At 44.7% G+C, this 15,407-nt stretch overlaps 2 protein-coding genes across 2 annotated transcripts; both read left to right on the forward strand.

The window, feature by feature from the left end:
• Positions 1-7,103: 7,103 nt before the first annotated feature.
• Positions 7,104-7,750, forward strand: LOC133904337 (RING-H2 finger protein ATL70-like). Its single transcript, XM_062345805.1, has one exon. The coding sequence runs from the start codon at positions 7,304-7,306 to the stop codon at positions 7,748-7,750; it is 447 nt and encodes a 148-aa protein (XP_062201789.1). The 5' UTR covers positions 7,104-7,303.
• Positions 7,751-8,100: 350 nt separating this feature from the next.
• LOC133904336 (uncharacterized) lies at positions 8,101-8,931 on the forward strand. Its single transcript, XM_062345803.1, has 2 exons — positions 8,101-8,218; positions 8,360-8,931. The coding sequence occupies exons 1-2, from the start codon at positions 8,191-8,193 to the stop codon at positions 8,929-8,931; spliced, it is 600 nt and encodes a 199-aa protein (XP_062201787.1). The 5' UTR covers positions 8,101-8,190.
• Positions 8,932-15,407: the final 6,476 nt, after the last annotated feature.

A 15,407-nucleotide genomic window follows, 5' to 3' on the forward strand; every position in this document is an offset into this window, starting at 1 on the left:
ACCCATATGGGCCTTGCTTGGACTGTTTCAACATATAACGAGGACATCATGAAATTTATCCAAAGATATACAAGGAAAAAAACTAAAAGGATTTAATCATTATTGTCAAAGACAATAAAATTTATTTAGTAGTATCAGTAGTTTTTATTTAGTAGTTTTGTTTAAGTAAGTATCAATAGTTTTTCAATAGTTTTAAGTCATCAGATGTATAGTAATTGGGTTAGTAGTTATCAGTAGTATTAGTAGTTGTTCAATAGTATAGTAGTTTTTGTTTAGTAGTTTGTTTCAATAGTCGTCAGTAGTTATCAGAGTATTAGTAGTTATTTAATGGTATCAGTAGATTTTGTTTAATAGTTATTAGTCAGTAGGTTGATAAGTAGTATTATGATAGTGTCAGTATTCAGTAGTATCATTGTTTGTGCATGTGTGTATTATGCTGATTTTTACAAACTCAATAATGTGCTACACGACCACCATATAGTGTCAGTAGTGCTGCACGGCAAGTTTTTTTATTTTTATATTTTTCTATTAAATATTCAAATAAATAGACTTCTGATGATAAGATTTGCAGAAATAAACGTCTACCGCTCTTTAAAAAGGCTGCAGAGGGCGATAAGGATACCATGGTGGCACTGTCACCCCCTTTACCGTCCTCTCAGAGGGCGGGTGGGGTCCACCCTGATGCCAATCACCCTAATCGCCCTCTCAGAGGGCGAGTAGAGACCTCCCCCGCACTCTCCACCCTTACCGCCCTCTCAGGGAGTGGTTAGAGGCCGCCCCTGCTCACCCTTCTCTCCTCTTCACCCCTATATAAAGGTTAAAATTCAGGAAAAATGCTCATTTTAACTTGAAAACAAAAAGAAAGGAAGAGGAGAGAAGAGGAGAGAAGAGAAGGAAGAGAAGAGAAGAGGAGAGGAGAAGAAAGGGAGACAGTACGGTGAAACTTTACTGTTTTTGATCTACGGATTTTGGATCTCGCTTTTTGATAATTTTTTTATACTTATATTTTTATTAGTAATTAAAACACTGGCCCGTGCGTCTTTTAATCTGTCTCCGTTGTGTAGCCGCGACGAGAAGTACTGGCTTACGAAGAAGCCGCTCATCTTCGACATCTACGTCGAGAAGTACTCACCTCACCACGTCATGAGGTAGTTCGGACGCTTCCAGGCCTTTCCCCTCGTCAACGTTCGCATGATTCCAGACCACATCTACAGGTAACTAAAATTAAATAAATAATCCATAGCATTCGTCTCATTGACAGTCTATTTAACGTAGTTGACTTGCAGGTATACACGAAAGAGACAACCGAGTGACAACCTCTGGGCAGATTGCTTGGCGCCATACCTCTCGGCGTGGTCCCATGCCTTTGAGGATGTCATCGAGGAGCCTCGTCCTTTCGCCGGGCCGAGCTTCGAGAAGTACCTGCGATGGTACGTCCCACGTATACATACACGGGTCACCTACACCTCAGAGATTGTTCGACACCATTATTATCTTTGGTTTTAAGGATGATACCATTGTCAAAGTCCCATTCGAATTCCTCTTCTGCCGGTGCTTCGTTCACATCCCTCTGGTAATCCTTCTGGTAGTTAAGGGTCCACGGTAAGCTGTATTTGTTATCAATGTCAAAAGGGAAATCTTCCATCACCGCTTGAAGGCTGATGTTACTCTTCAACACCCACTCCATCTCACCGCATGATTTATCATGCAACCAAACTCGAAATTGAGGCCACCTATCATCCCAAAGTAGGAGTAACGCAGAGTACATCCCTTTATCCGATTTTCCCAAGTAAAGAACACCATTGTCAACAATTTTGCTCCCTGCTGGAGATTCAATCATTTGGTATCTGTCATTCGACAATGTTATTCTGCAAAGATTAGATAATTGAAAATCATGTTAGTTAATCATACAAGCAGTAGTTTTTTTCGATGGTACCAGACGGGTCGACGTAGCCGACCTAGACCCTTTCATGGCAAAAAATGATGTGGTTTTTTACATAAAAGAATTTGAGAGATTTGGGAGTAAATTTTGTTTAGGGAGAAATCAAAGTCCAAATAAAACAATTATGTTTAAGGAGTGAATGGATACCTCATAACATAATCATTTTGGCAATGCACATAAAGTGCTCCCCGCAAATAGACGGGTTGGAATGGTCACCTATCGGACCGCATGTCGGAAATCGGCAATGATCCTGACAGCCTCCTACTACATCAGAAATCCATATTAGTGAGGAATAATAACCCTCATTAGTGATGAGTAAAATCCTATCACTCCAAACACGTCACTAATGACACACATCAGTAATGGGTTCCGTCACTAATGATTGTTAACACTAATAAATTTAACCCGTCACTAATAAATAATTAAAAAATAAAAAATATATAAAAGAGCAATGCAAATATGAGTCATACAGTAGCCGGCAAGTTATACATACATCCATGCATCCATTTTCGTCTCAGCATCAAGAATTGCTCTCATGGCCTCACGGGGCAAGTCATCTTAAGTTGATCGTTTTAGCTATGAAAACACACCTACAACTCTGCTCTGCTAGTCTGCTGCTTCATGCACAAAAGAAAGACAGAGGCTGAACAAGGCATGACCAGTGCAGCGGCGGGTGGGGCTTTGCTCTCACTGCCATCCATGTCTTCGCGGCATCAAAGCAGACACACATATCTCTCACCGCACCAATAACACCAAGGAGCCATACCTCAGTGGTCAATCCATTAAAATCACACTTAGAGCCCACATCAAGGTGAACCCAAAAATGAAATGCAACCTGCAAAGCAAGAAGTAAAGTTGAAGAAAAGAACACAATCGTTAGACACCCTAAAGACATAATAACACTGCGCCATCATCATTCAAATGCAAACCAGATGCATCAGAAGTACAGCTTCTTCCAGGAAAGACCTGAGAAAGATGTAAGCGAACCTTGCATGATAGAAAGTATAGGCAACAAAACTTCTGTTAAGTTGGCTACATAAGTTGAATGTGTTAGCTACCAGTAAAATAGCATGTGACTGCACCTGTAATTTAGTAGATCCATTGTGCACGCCTGCTCAGAACACATATGCTGATTTATCTGTACATAATTCAGAAATATCAGTTAATAAAAACAGGCTTGGATTACATATGCAATATGTTGAAAAGTGAAAACAAGAAAAATAAGACAAAATGAGGTAGTATGACAGCAATTACAAAAAAGAAAGGCAAGCCCAGGTAAGTTTGAGGCGCCTTACTTATCTATGGTTAGCTAAACAGAATTTTCATTCACCTCGGTAGTCGACGCCGGAGTTGAGCTTGACAACGACGGGACGCCCCTGATGGACTTTAGGAAGTCCGAGGGTGTCTTCATGCGCCGCTGCCTCCCCCGCCCGAGCTGGACTATCGCTGCCACCACCGCTGCTCATCTCACGTCGTGTCTCTGTGTGTGGCATGTTGTTGTGTACGACCTGTTTGGAGCCCGGATATGGGATCATCGTTGACGGCCACGAGGGAGGGTCATCCACAGTCATCGCAGGCGCCGTCGCGGGTGGGGAGCTAGGGGGCTTGAGATCGGGGGATCCGAACCGAGGGCTCATCATCGCAACGGGGATTGCACGCGGGAGTGGAGAATCAAGTGGAGGAACTCGATCGAGACCCTAGTCGGGCTCTTGCCACCGGATCCGGGTGGCCCTGGCCTCACAGCTGCCAGATCTGAGCGGGCCCGACCTCACCACCTGTAGCATCCCAAATTCTCATAAGCAAGAAAATTAAGAACTTTTTCCAAAGGAAATAAAAGAGTTTTGCAAAACTAAATAATCCTAAGTGTGTATATGTGTTTATTTGTTTGTTTGATTGGTTGGTTGATTTCGTAAGCTAATATAAGTATATATATATATATATGTGTGGTATATACGTTGTATGTATATAAATATATATATGTATATACATGAGAGAAAATAGAAAAGAAAAAGAAAAGCTTTTTGAGTCAATAGGTCGAAGTCCATCTCCTTTCCCTCTCTTCTCTCTGTTTTAGCCTAGCCCAGCTCGACCCCTCGACCCGCCCGATCGTCTCCTACCTCAGCTCCCTCTCCATCTCTCTCATGCGCTGCCGAGCTGCGCCATCACGGGAAATCCAAGCCAGCCACATGCCAAGGATCAAGTTTGACGTGCATACGAAGGAGGACGACTTCTATAAGCTCGCCAACTACGGATAAGCAAGAATCACGGCCCTTATCTCCAACAAAATTGAGTTCAAATTGAGTTGGGTTTATCATGCCACCTTGTCACTGCGCAGGTGGTGTATCATGCCACCTTGTCGCTACGCAACCCAACCACCTACGACATGCTCTATTAGTCCAATTTGTGCCATATCACAAGAACCCCACGTATCGGTGACAATGGCAAGGTCATCCCCACCAAGAAGATGCTCTTCTTCAAAACTCTCATGGGTTTCCACCTCTACATGATCGTTGCCTACAATATACCGCTCGAGGTCCGTCATACAAAAACATTACTATCTTGACTTTTATCTTTTTCATTGTCGTTCGCTGATTTCATATCTTACAGAACAAAATCAAGTTTGATTTTAATTTTTTAAATCATTTTATAAAACAACCTCCTCTACTTGTAGTATTTTGAGATTGTTTAAACTTCTACACATGTAACATGTTTTATGAGTGGTTTCAATGACTTAACTGAATTGGCGGTTTCCACCTGATATTTGAATCGAATATTAAGTAACTCATGTTTGGCGCTACAACACTGTGTTGGATCTAGTTGCACAGGACAATCTACTAATTCTTTCAAATTAATAGTTACTCCCTCCGGTCATAAATACTTGTCGCTTTTGACTTTTTACAGTCTTTGATGTTCAACTTTGACTATAATTTTTTATTAGAATATAGTTATAATATCTAATAAAAATATAATATTATGAAAGTATTTTTCAAGATAAATCTACACGTATAGTATTAATGACCATAGGGAGTACAAAGTTTAAATGGATGGTTATGACTGCCCATACATCTACGCAGATGTTGCACCTGCTAGATTTGTTGCTCTGTGGATAGTTCACCCGGTTCTACAACAAACTCAACTGCTCATACAAGTTTGTCATGCATCTCGTTGATGTGTACAGGCCCTTCGCCTTCTTCAAAGTATGGTAACTATATACATTGCTAAGATCATAAATAAATAAAATCCATTTCAGCAAAGTGACTAAAATGGAGCACATGTATATCTATTCTGAATTTGTTTCCTTAATGCTTGGTGATGAAGCTTTGATGACACCAACTTGGAGAGGTTGAGGATGACAATGGGGATGAAGAGCCCTAAAGATTGCATGTTCAATTTTGATCCCAAGACCATTGGCGGAGCTTGCCGCCAAAGTCAGAGGGCCAACAGTGAATGGAATATGGAATAAACTGTGTTAGTAAATGGCTAACAGTGAATGGAAGAGGAACTTGCACAAATGCAAGGGAGCCAAGGCCCCTGCTGGCCGTAAGGAAGCTCCGTCATTGCCCAAGATAATAGATTGGAATTTTTATTTCTACAAAATCCATGTACCTGGTGTTCTCAAGTACACCCTCCAATCCAAAATATAAGTTTTTTTAGTCTTCCCCACATGTTACCAAATATAAGCCATTCTACACTTTGAGATACTTTTCATCTTTTTTCTCATTTTTCTCTTATTGCACTAGTAAGTTATCTCTTTAACTTCCATCTTCGTTACCTATGACTTACAGCTACTCTAATTAACTGTTAAAGGGTCAATGGTTGAAGGGTAGCATGCTCATTCCAAATACTTTCTTAATTCTTGTGCCCAAGTAAACGACCTATATTTTGGATATGAGGAATACGTGTGTGAGGCTGCCATACTTCTCTTGTTCCCTACCAACTTAAAGGGGCAAAACTCTACTCCGTGTATCAGAAATAAATACAAATAAGTTGTTGTACCAATTTTATGGGGTGGGTAATTAAAAATGTTAGCAAAAAAATGTCATATGTCAGACTAGACAGATTGTTAATTGGTATTTTAGATGCACCACACCATGAATGATGCTAATGACATCTATGTTTGTGTTAGCATGTTTGGTGGCAGCATGCCTGAAGTTATGAACCTGCATGTGCATACTCAGGTTCTGTATCATCATGTTGTGTGATGATGTCTCGAGGCTTGACAATGAAAAGGGCATGTAATCTGTATCTGTATCAATGAAATTTAAAAGCAATATTGAGCAGAAAGTTAGTACTGGTGCTCAAAATATGTTCAGTCCATTACAAATTCTAAACGCGCGCATCAATACAAATGTCTGAAACAATACGCAACAATGCTAGATCCCATATACATGACTACTTCACAAGCACTGTTTGTTTATCAGATGTAGGGTAAATAATTACTTAATTTGTTGGATAATCTTTGAGTGAATTTGGAAAATATCATCGCAAATATCACCTAAGTTAGAAAATGCTATCGGTGTCTATGACATATCCAGAACTCATATATTAACCTCAAATCCGATGATATTTTATTCTCCTGCTGAGTCAATATAATGGCAAAAGGAATTGGTATATTGACGTTTGAGTGGCAAATTTACACTTTTTTAATGGCAAATATGCTATTGGGTGGGGTCAGACTGGTCGCAAATATGCAATTGTTTTGAACTAGCATGTACACATGTACGTCCGATGAATTGAAAAACTTCAGCTGCGATGGACATGTATTTCTTCCGCCCTAGATTAAACGAAACTTCCACCTCGTCTTGGTATGCTAGAAAGGGAGACATTCTGGCCATGGACAAGGTCTCGTGTCCCTGTTGAAGAGCCAAAGGACAAGTGAATTGAGACCCCTGTTGAAGTTTGTCACAATCAGGTCAGGTGCAACCAGCACTAATTTTTAGCATTGTAACATAATATATGAACAATATAATACGTCCCCCTATCATTTCTGGATTAAACTGTCGTGAGCACATTGTCCATTCAACTAGCATGGAAAAGTCAGGATTTTATCGGTCCCTGTCAGTTCACATCACCCGGTTACACCTTGGCTTGATGTCCCGTGCAACCCCAGCCACACAGGCAGGATTCAGGAAGCAAAACATTCATCAACTCACACACTACATTATACTGCTGCTGATGTCTACTCAGATTAGAAAGCTTCATGTATATCTTTGCTTCAAGTAGGGTAGTTTGACGCACGCAATGAGATTACACCAGCCCAGCATCGCCAGGTAGCTTAGCTAGCTCATCGCAAGCTTGCCCCGTGCGAGCCTCACCCTCACGTACGACACCGGCCAGCTTCTTTCTTCCCGGCCGGTATATATGGTGGATGTGGAGGTCGTCTTCGCCGTCGTCAGCCTCCTGGCCGTCGCTACAATGGCCTACCTGCTTCGCAAGTGCGCCCGCAACGCCGCGTCTGCTGAGGCCACAGCGCCGCCGGTGCGCCCGCGGGAGGAGCGCGCCTGGGCAGCTGAGGGGGACGTGGACGTCGAGGCCGGGCTCGACGAGGCCGCGCTCAAGGCGCTGCCCAAGGTGGTGTACGGCGAGGAGGAGGTGGAGGCGGGCAAGACGGCCGCGGCGTGCTGCGCGGTGTGCCTGGGCGAGTACGCCGGCGGGGACGTGCTCCGTGTGCTGCCCGAGTGCGCGCACGCCTTCCACCAGCACTGCGTCGACCGGTGGCTGCGGATCCAACCGACGTGCCCCGTCTGCCGATCGTCGCCGGTGCCCAGCCCCGTCGCGACGCCGCTATCCGAGCCCGCGCAGTCCTGATTATTAATTCTCGGGGAACTTCAGGGTGTAAACTGTAAAGTACAAGCATTGGAGTATATGAAATGGAAGAGCAAATGCAAAAAGATGAACCATCCATCTCCAGCCGCGAGCTACCTCACAAATTCAGCAGAAACATCACATCACAAATGGCATCAGGTTCGGACGAGACTCATCCTGCTCGAGCTGGACCAAGTGGCGCTCCTTCTTCCTCTCTCTCTCTCTCCTCTTCCAATTCCGCTCCCCGCCATCCCCTCCGCCATGCCGCCGCCTGTTACAGTATATTCGGCAATGGCCAGCACAGCAACCGGGCGCGAAGGACGGAACACCAGAAGAAGTTCAATCCGAGAGTTGTTGGCGATGAGTGGACTCAGTGAATGAATGGGCCCGAGGCCATGTAATAGAACAAGCTAAATAGGAAAGAGAGTGGAGCGAAGAGGGGTATGCCTAAACAGATAAACACTCTGAGAGGTAATCTACCTGCTTACTTCCTCCCGCCTCCACTGTTCTTCTTCCCACCTGCTACTTTTGCTTGCAGATTCTTCTCTCCTACCCCAACTATGCTTGTCCTATTCTTCCCAAGCTAGAGATATGCTAACAACCTGGTATCAGAGACCTACAATCCTGCTATCGCACTGGATTCCCATCACCACTTCACGCGCTTCCAGAAACGAGCAGGTGCCATGGATCCTCAATGGAAGCTCCTCCTCAACGAATTCAAGGGTCTCGGTGATCGCTTTGATGCGGTCGAAAAGCGCATCGATGGGGTCGAGCACACCTTGGGCTACAAGTTCAAGTCGATCGAAGATGCGTTGATCATCCTCGACACTTGGAAGCTGCAGATCACGTCGGCGGTGGAGCCTCTACAACTTGAGATGGGTGTGCTTCGTAAGCACATCGATCAGGTTGTCGTCGACAGCTCAGTGGCATCTGTGGGACTCTTGATGGCACCAGAGATGGTTGGCCAGTGCCCATCTATTGGAGACACCGCCATCGGTCCTAATGGGCACCACGAACAATCCGATCACCGGGAGAATGTGTTTGGGTCGGTCACCACCCTCTCACACCCCGGTCAGAGGTACCACTCCATTCCCCAGCCAGCAATGTTCTTCTGGATCTCGCACTTTCGATTCATTGGGCCACCCATCATCCAGTTCATGCTACACCGGACACTGATTACCTAAAATGAATTTCCCTGAATTTGATAGCGAAAATCCAAAACTCTAGCAAAGTAGATGTGAAAATTACTTTGATATGTTTGGTGTAGACCATCCATGTGGATTGAAGTCATGTCCATGCATTTGACTGGGGTGGTGGCACGTTGGTTGCAATCTGTCGAACGGCGTGTGCGCATCGTGAGTTGGCATGAATTCTGTGATATGGTTCATATGCGTTTTAGACGCGATCAACATGAGTTGTTACTGCGCCATTTGTTCCAAATCAGACAAACGGGTACTGTTAAAGATTACTGTGATAAGTTTGTCCAATTGGTTGATCAACTTGCGGCTTATGACTCAATTCCTGATTCGTTATATTATACAACATGTTTGTTGATGGCTTTAAAGATGATATTAAAACAATAGTTATGGTTCAGCGTCCAGTCGATTTGGATACTGCTTGTACCCTTTCTGGCTTGCAGGAGGAGGTTGAAGATTCATCCAAGCGGCGTGACTATCGCAAGTCTGAATGGCTGCCCAGTCATCGCTCAACACTGAAGACAATGGGCATCCAACAGGCTCCTTCTTTAGCAAAATCATTTATGTCTGCACCAGCTGACGATAGAAGAGGCATGGAAGGTGCTCATCAGCACCAATCTGAAGACAAAATGGTAGCACTATGTGCATACAGAAAAGCTAGAGGCCTGTGCTATCAATGTGCTGAAAAGTGGACAAGAGAACACAAATGCAGCCCAATAGTACAGCTTCATGCAGTACAAGAACTTTGGGAATTGTTTTCTGCAGAAGATTTTGTATCTGACCAGCAGGACCAATCTTCAGAAGGGGTTCTGTTGGCGTTGTCTTGTGCTGCATTCACCGGCAAGGAATCTCCAAAAACTAAAACATCAAGGGCATATTCAAGGAGTTGATATGGTGATGTTTTTTTATTTAAGTAGTTTCCACTCCTTCATAAGTTCTGTCATTGCCACTCAACTTCACGGTGCAACACAATTGGCTATGCCTTTGAGAGTACAGGTGGCATACTTCAATGTCACTAGAAATTTCAGAATGTGGAGTGGTCTATTCAGGGTGTTTTATTTAGTCAATCTCTGAAGGTTCTTCCTTTGCAATCTTATGATGCAATCATTGGCATGGACTGGTTAGAAACCTTTAGCCCGATGAAGGTCCATTGTGGCTCTAAGAGTATGACCATCCCTTATGCTGGCTCTTGGATCACATTACAAGGTATCTTACCTGTACCTCAGTCAGTTCCAGCAGTGAATCTCATGGCTGTAATTTCTGACACCGACAACAACAATTAGCCACCTGTACCACCAGTCATTTAGAAACTTTTGCAACAATTTGAATATGTGTTTGCAGCACCTCAAGGCCTTCCTCCTTCCAGATCATGTGACCATAACATTCCTCTTCTCACTGGTGCACATCTGGTCAATATCAATCCCTATCTCTACTCACCAGCACTGAAAGATGAAATGGAACAGTAGGTTCAGGACATGCTGCAACAAGGTATCATACAACCTAGCTCTAGTGCATTCTCCTCTCCTATTCTTTTAGTAAGGAAAAAGGATGGGAGTTGGCACTTTTGTGTTGATTATCGTCAATTGAATGCTTTGACTGTCAAGAGTAAATATCATGTTCTAATCCGGGGCACTTGAATAAGCCGTTGGCACCCGACTGCGTCTTTACCCTTATCCAATTTTTGTGCCAATTCGATGAACTTTTAGATGAGTTAGCTGGATCTTGTTGGTTCTCTAAATTGGATCTACGTGTTGGATACCATCAAATCCGAATGGCTAGGGGAGAAGAGTTCAAAACTACATTTCAAACTCATATTGGGCACTATGAGTTTTTAGTTATGCCTTTTGGCCTATCAGGGACTCCAGCCACATTTCAAGGCACCATGAACAACACTCTTTCTCCACTGTTGCGCAAAAGTATGTTAGTATTCTTCGATGACATTCTTGTATATAGCAAATCACTAGCTGAGCACGTGGATCATCTTCAACAAGTCCTACAGCTGTTAAGGACTGATCAGTGGAGGGTTAAGCTCTCCAAGTGTGCCTTTGCTCAACAAAGCATCGCATATCTCGGTCATATTGTTATTGCAGCTGGTGTTCAGATTGATGATTCAAAAATAGCTGCAATTAAAGATTGGCCAACACCTCTCAATGTCAAGGAATTAAGCAGTTTTCTGGGTCTTGCCGGCTATTATAGGAAATTCGTGCGCCATTTTGGTTCAATTAGCCGGCCCTTGACTGAACTTTTGCGCAAGAATGCTACTTTCATCTGAACTTCAACAGCTGACACTGCTTTCTGATCGCTACATCAAGCTCTAATTGTAGCCTCGGTGCTGGCCCTTCCCGATTTTCAGAAACCTTTTCAAGTGGAGACAGACGCAAGTGAAGCTGGAGTGGGTGCTGTTTTAATGCAAAACGGTCACCCCATCGCTTTTGTCAGTAAATCATTGGGAGTTCGCAATCGAGGTTTGTCGACCTACGAAAAAGAATAGCTTGCAATACTGTTAGCTATTGAACAGTGGCACTCTTATTTGCATCATGGTGAATTTGTGAGCTATACTGATCACTGCAGTCTCTCCCACTTGAATGAACAACGTTTGCATACAACATGACAATAGAAAGTATTCACGAAACTCTTAAGATTGTTGTATCGGATCATCTACAGAAAAGGCACTGAAAATAGGGTGGCGGATGCTCTTTCCCGCCGGCCCCAGGAGGACTCCGAACTCAGTGCAATATCTTCTTATCAACCAAGTTGGTTACTTGAGGTAATTGCCAGCTACATGAATGATCCCGAAGCTCAGAAACTATTAGTGGCATTAACAACAAAACCATCTTCAAAAGGCCCTTATACTCTTCATCAAGGTGTCATTTGGTACAAACAAAGAATCTGGGTGGGGAATGATCCGGCAATACGACAACAGATTATCACAACACTCCATAGCAGTGCTCTCGGCGATCATTCAGGGTTTCCAGTCACATATCGACGCATTAAGCAGCTCTTTTCTTGGAAGGGAATGAAATCACAAGTGCGTCAACTTGTGCAGGGCTGTCTCATCTGCCAACAGGCGAAACCAGACCGTTCCAAGTATCCTGGATTATTGTAGCCCCTATCAGTACCTACTCAGTCTTGGCAGGTCATTTCGATGGACTTTGTCGAAGGATTACCACAACCTGGTCGTTTTAATGCGCTCCTGGTGGTGATTGACAAATTTTCGCGGTATACACACTTCATTCCACTGACTCACCCCTTTTTAGCGCAACAAATTGCTCGCATCTTCATTGATACTGTGTATAAACTTCATTGTTTGCCGCTATCAATTATCTCGGATCGTGATCGCATTTTCACAAGTCACTTTTGGTCACTTTTGACAAGAGCTTTTTAAGCTAGCGGGCACTACTCTTTGCATGAGCTCAGCGTACCATCCTCAGACGGACGGGCAAACCGAGGGGTTGAATCAACATGTTGAGACGTATTTGCGTTGTTTTATCAGTTCTTGTCTGACAAAATGGAGTCAATGGATCTCCCAGACCAAGTATTGGTACAATACTAGTTACCATTCCACCCTCAACATGTCACCATTCGAGATTCTTTATGGTACTGCTCCACGCCATTTGGGCATCGAAGATGGTCACAATTGTTCGGTCACTGATTTGGCAACTTGGCTAAATGAGCGTCAGTTAGTGGATCGCCTGGTGCATCAACATTTGCTCCATGCTCAACAAAGAATGAAGGCGCGAGCTGATAAGAAATGATTAGAACGGCAATTTGCAGTGGGTGATTGGGTCTTCTTGAAGCTACAACCATACGTTCAATCGTCGGTTGCTACCCGTGCCAACCATAAGTTGTCCTTTAAGTTCTTCGGTCCATTTCGCATCGTGGATAAGATCAATCCGGTTGCATACAAGCTGGAACTTCCTCCTACAAGTGCAATTCATCCTGTATTTCACGTTTCGCAACTGAAGCTAGCCATTGGAAGTAAGCCTCAAACTTTGCCTCCTTTACCTTCAGCTGATCTGACCCTGCAGATACTAGAGCGCATCTTGCAAAGACGCCTGGTCACACACGGCTCGTCGTCGATCACTCAAGTACTGGTGAAATGGCCGTCCCCGCTAGAGGAGCTTGCCACTTGGGAGGATGCCGAGGCACTACGACAGGAGTTTCCGTGAGCTCTTGCTTGGGGTTAAGCAGGTTCCAAAGGTGGAGAGGATGTTGCAGCACATCCGGCAATGGGCAACACAGCAACCGGGTTGCGAAGGACGGAGTGCCAGAAGAAGCTCAATCCAAAAGTTGTTGGCGATGAGTGGACTCAGTGAATTAATGGGCCCAAGGCCATGTAATAGAACAAGATAAATAGGAAAGAGAGTGGAGCGAAGAGGGGTATGCCTGAACAGATGATCACTCAGACATAATCTACCTGCCTCCTTCCTCCCGCCTCCACTGTTCTTCTTCCCACCTGCTACTTTTGCTTGCTGATTCTTCTCTCCTACCCCAACTATGCTTGTCCTATTCTTCCCACGCTAGAGATTTGCTAACACGCCCCCACCCATCTTCACCCTTGACTAGTGCTAGGACTTGAGCCGTGCCGTCGTGCCTCGTGGCACGTTGTGCCATGCTCACTAGGCATAATCGGCCCATCGTGTCGTGTCGTACCAGCACGATTCAACTCTAGGAAGGCCCAAACACAACCATTGGCACACCGTGCTGTCGTCGTGATGTGCCGACCCAGGCACAACCCCGCTTCATATCACCTGATAATGCTTACATATTTATCTCTTACAATTTTACACTTGTGTTTCTCATGCTCACACATGCTCCATATCACCTGACAATGCTTACATATTTATCTCTTACCATTTCACACTTGTGTCTCTCATACTCACACATCTGTATTAGTGTCTCACGTTTTGTATTAGAGGATAAGTACGGAAAAATAGTCATGCATATTATGTCGTACCATTTTCGTACCGTACCATCACGTACACGGCCCAAGCTATCATACAGTGCCGACATGCTCACCGTGCCATAGTCCTAGGAATGGCATAGCCCTCATATTCATGCTGTATCGATCCGATCCAAAATATTTCATACCATACCGAACTGCTCGAATTGTGAACGGCCCAAAAATGACACGGCTCAAAGTCCCACTCTACCCTCAACGACCGCGTAGCCCAGAAGACGCTTTTGCTTGAAGTCTTAGAGATCGAATCTCAGCCGCAGTCTTTTGATCGAACGGTCCAGGGGACCTCGACCCTTGACGGTAAATGAAGTAACGACCACCTCGACTGGACTGTTGGTTCCGTGGCTTCTCGCCAGCGCGCTCTCCCGGTTCGCCGCCGCCGCCGCCGCGCTCGGTGTCACCGGTACCCCCACCGTCGCGGGAAATTTCTGCGTGTGCACCGGTAAGGTGTCCCCCGTCGAGGGGGTCCTCTCGGTCGGCGTCGTCAGATGGTGGGTGCCATGGCCTCCGCCACCTCCCTGTCCGGCACCAGCACGGAGGACCGCGCCATACCCATAACCTGCAACCGTTTCGGGGTGAAACAAACGTCAAAAAACGGTTTTGGAACATGCAGTGCATAGCCTCGCGGTCCGCGGCGACGCTGGTCTCGTCGCGCACCTCGCGGCCGGCGGCAGAAGGCGGGCAGACACGTCGCCGGGGCCGACGGGCTAGGATCATGCCGCCGATATTTCTCGCACGCTAGCTTGCTTATCTGGGTGCGCCAACAACGCAGGAATTGCTGTAGACTGGTTTGCCAAGTTGCAGGTTCGTCTGAAGGATTCTGCTTGTCGAGTGATCACAAACATCACCAGCAACTTACTGCTGTCAAACATAAAAAATGCTCAATCTCATGTAATATCAGTTCAGCACATAGCATGCAATATCAGTTCAGAAATGCTCAATCTCATGTCACCAGCAATGATACACATAAAGGACCAAGCTTGAAATCAATCCCAGTTTCACTGTTTCATTTTTGTTACAATGAAGAGAACACCACCTGAAAGCCTGCAATTTGAAAATTTTAATATATATAATCATGGGAAAAAGATCAGCTTAGTGATCTTCTATGAGAGCCTGAGCTATACTCCATGTTACAAACTGCAACACAGCTAGAAAATGCCCAGTGGTCGTACTTAAACACTTATGCTTATTTGCATCTCTTCTATAAAATCTGAAAAACTTTGCGCGTTGGGTCAATTGGCCGATTGCATCTCTTATATAATACAGTTCAGCAAGCCATCGGCCAATTGCATCCTGACATATATTTTCTTCGAACTGGGCATTCCCTTTTCCATCAACACGGAAATAATGTCTGAAACAAGCTGCAAACGATAAGTCCGACGGCAAATGAAAGTGGAGTGCCCGAACCTCAGAGCACTACGACCCAGAGGCCAGAGCAGACCACCTAGATCACCAAATAATAAACTTCACGGGCAAACTGCATCTTCAGCAATCTTCAGGCCTC

Source organism: Phragmites australis, chromosome 22 (assembly GCF_958298935.1).
Source record: "Phragmites australis chromosome 22, lpPhrAust1.1, whole genome shotgun sequence".
NCBI lineage: Eukaryota > Viridiplantae > Streptophyta > Magnoliopsida > Poales > Poaceae > Phragmites > Phragmites australis.

Coding starts and splice junctions, on each gene's coding strand:
- LOC133904337 (XM_062345805.1), top strand. CDS start 7,304: ATGGTGGATGTGGAGGTCGTCTTCGCCGTCGTCAGCCTCCTGGCCGTC.
- LOC133904336 (XM_062345803.1), top strand. CDS start 8,191: ATGCCTAAACAGATAAACACTCTGAGAG. Junction 8,219..8,359: donor ACAGATAAACACTCTGAGAG/GTAATCTACCTG, acceptor ACCTGGTATCAG/AGACCTACAATCCTGCTATC.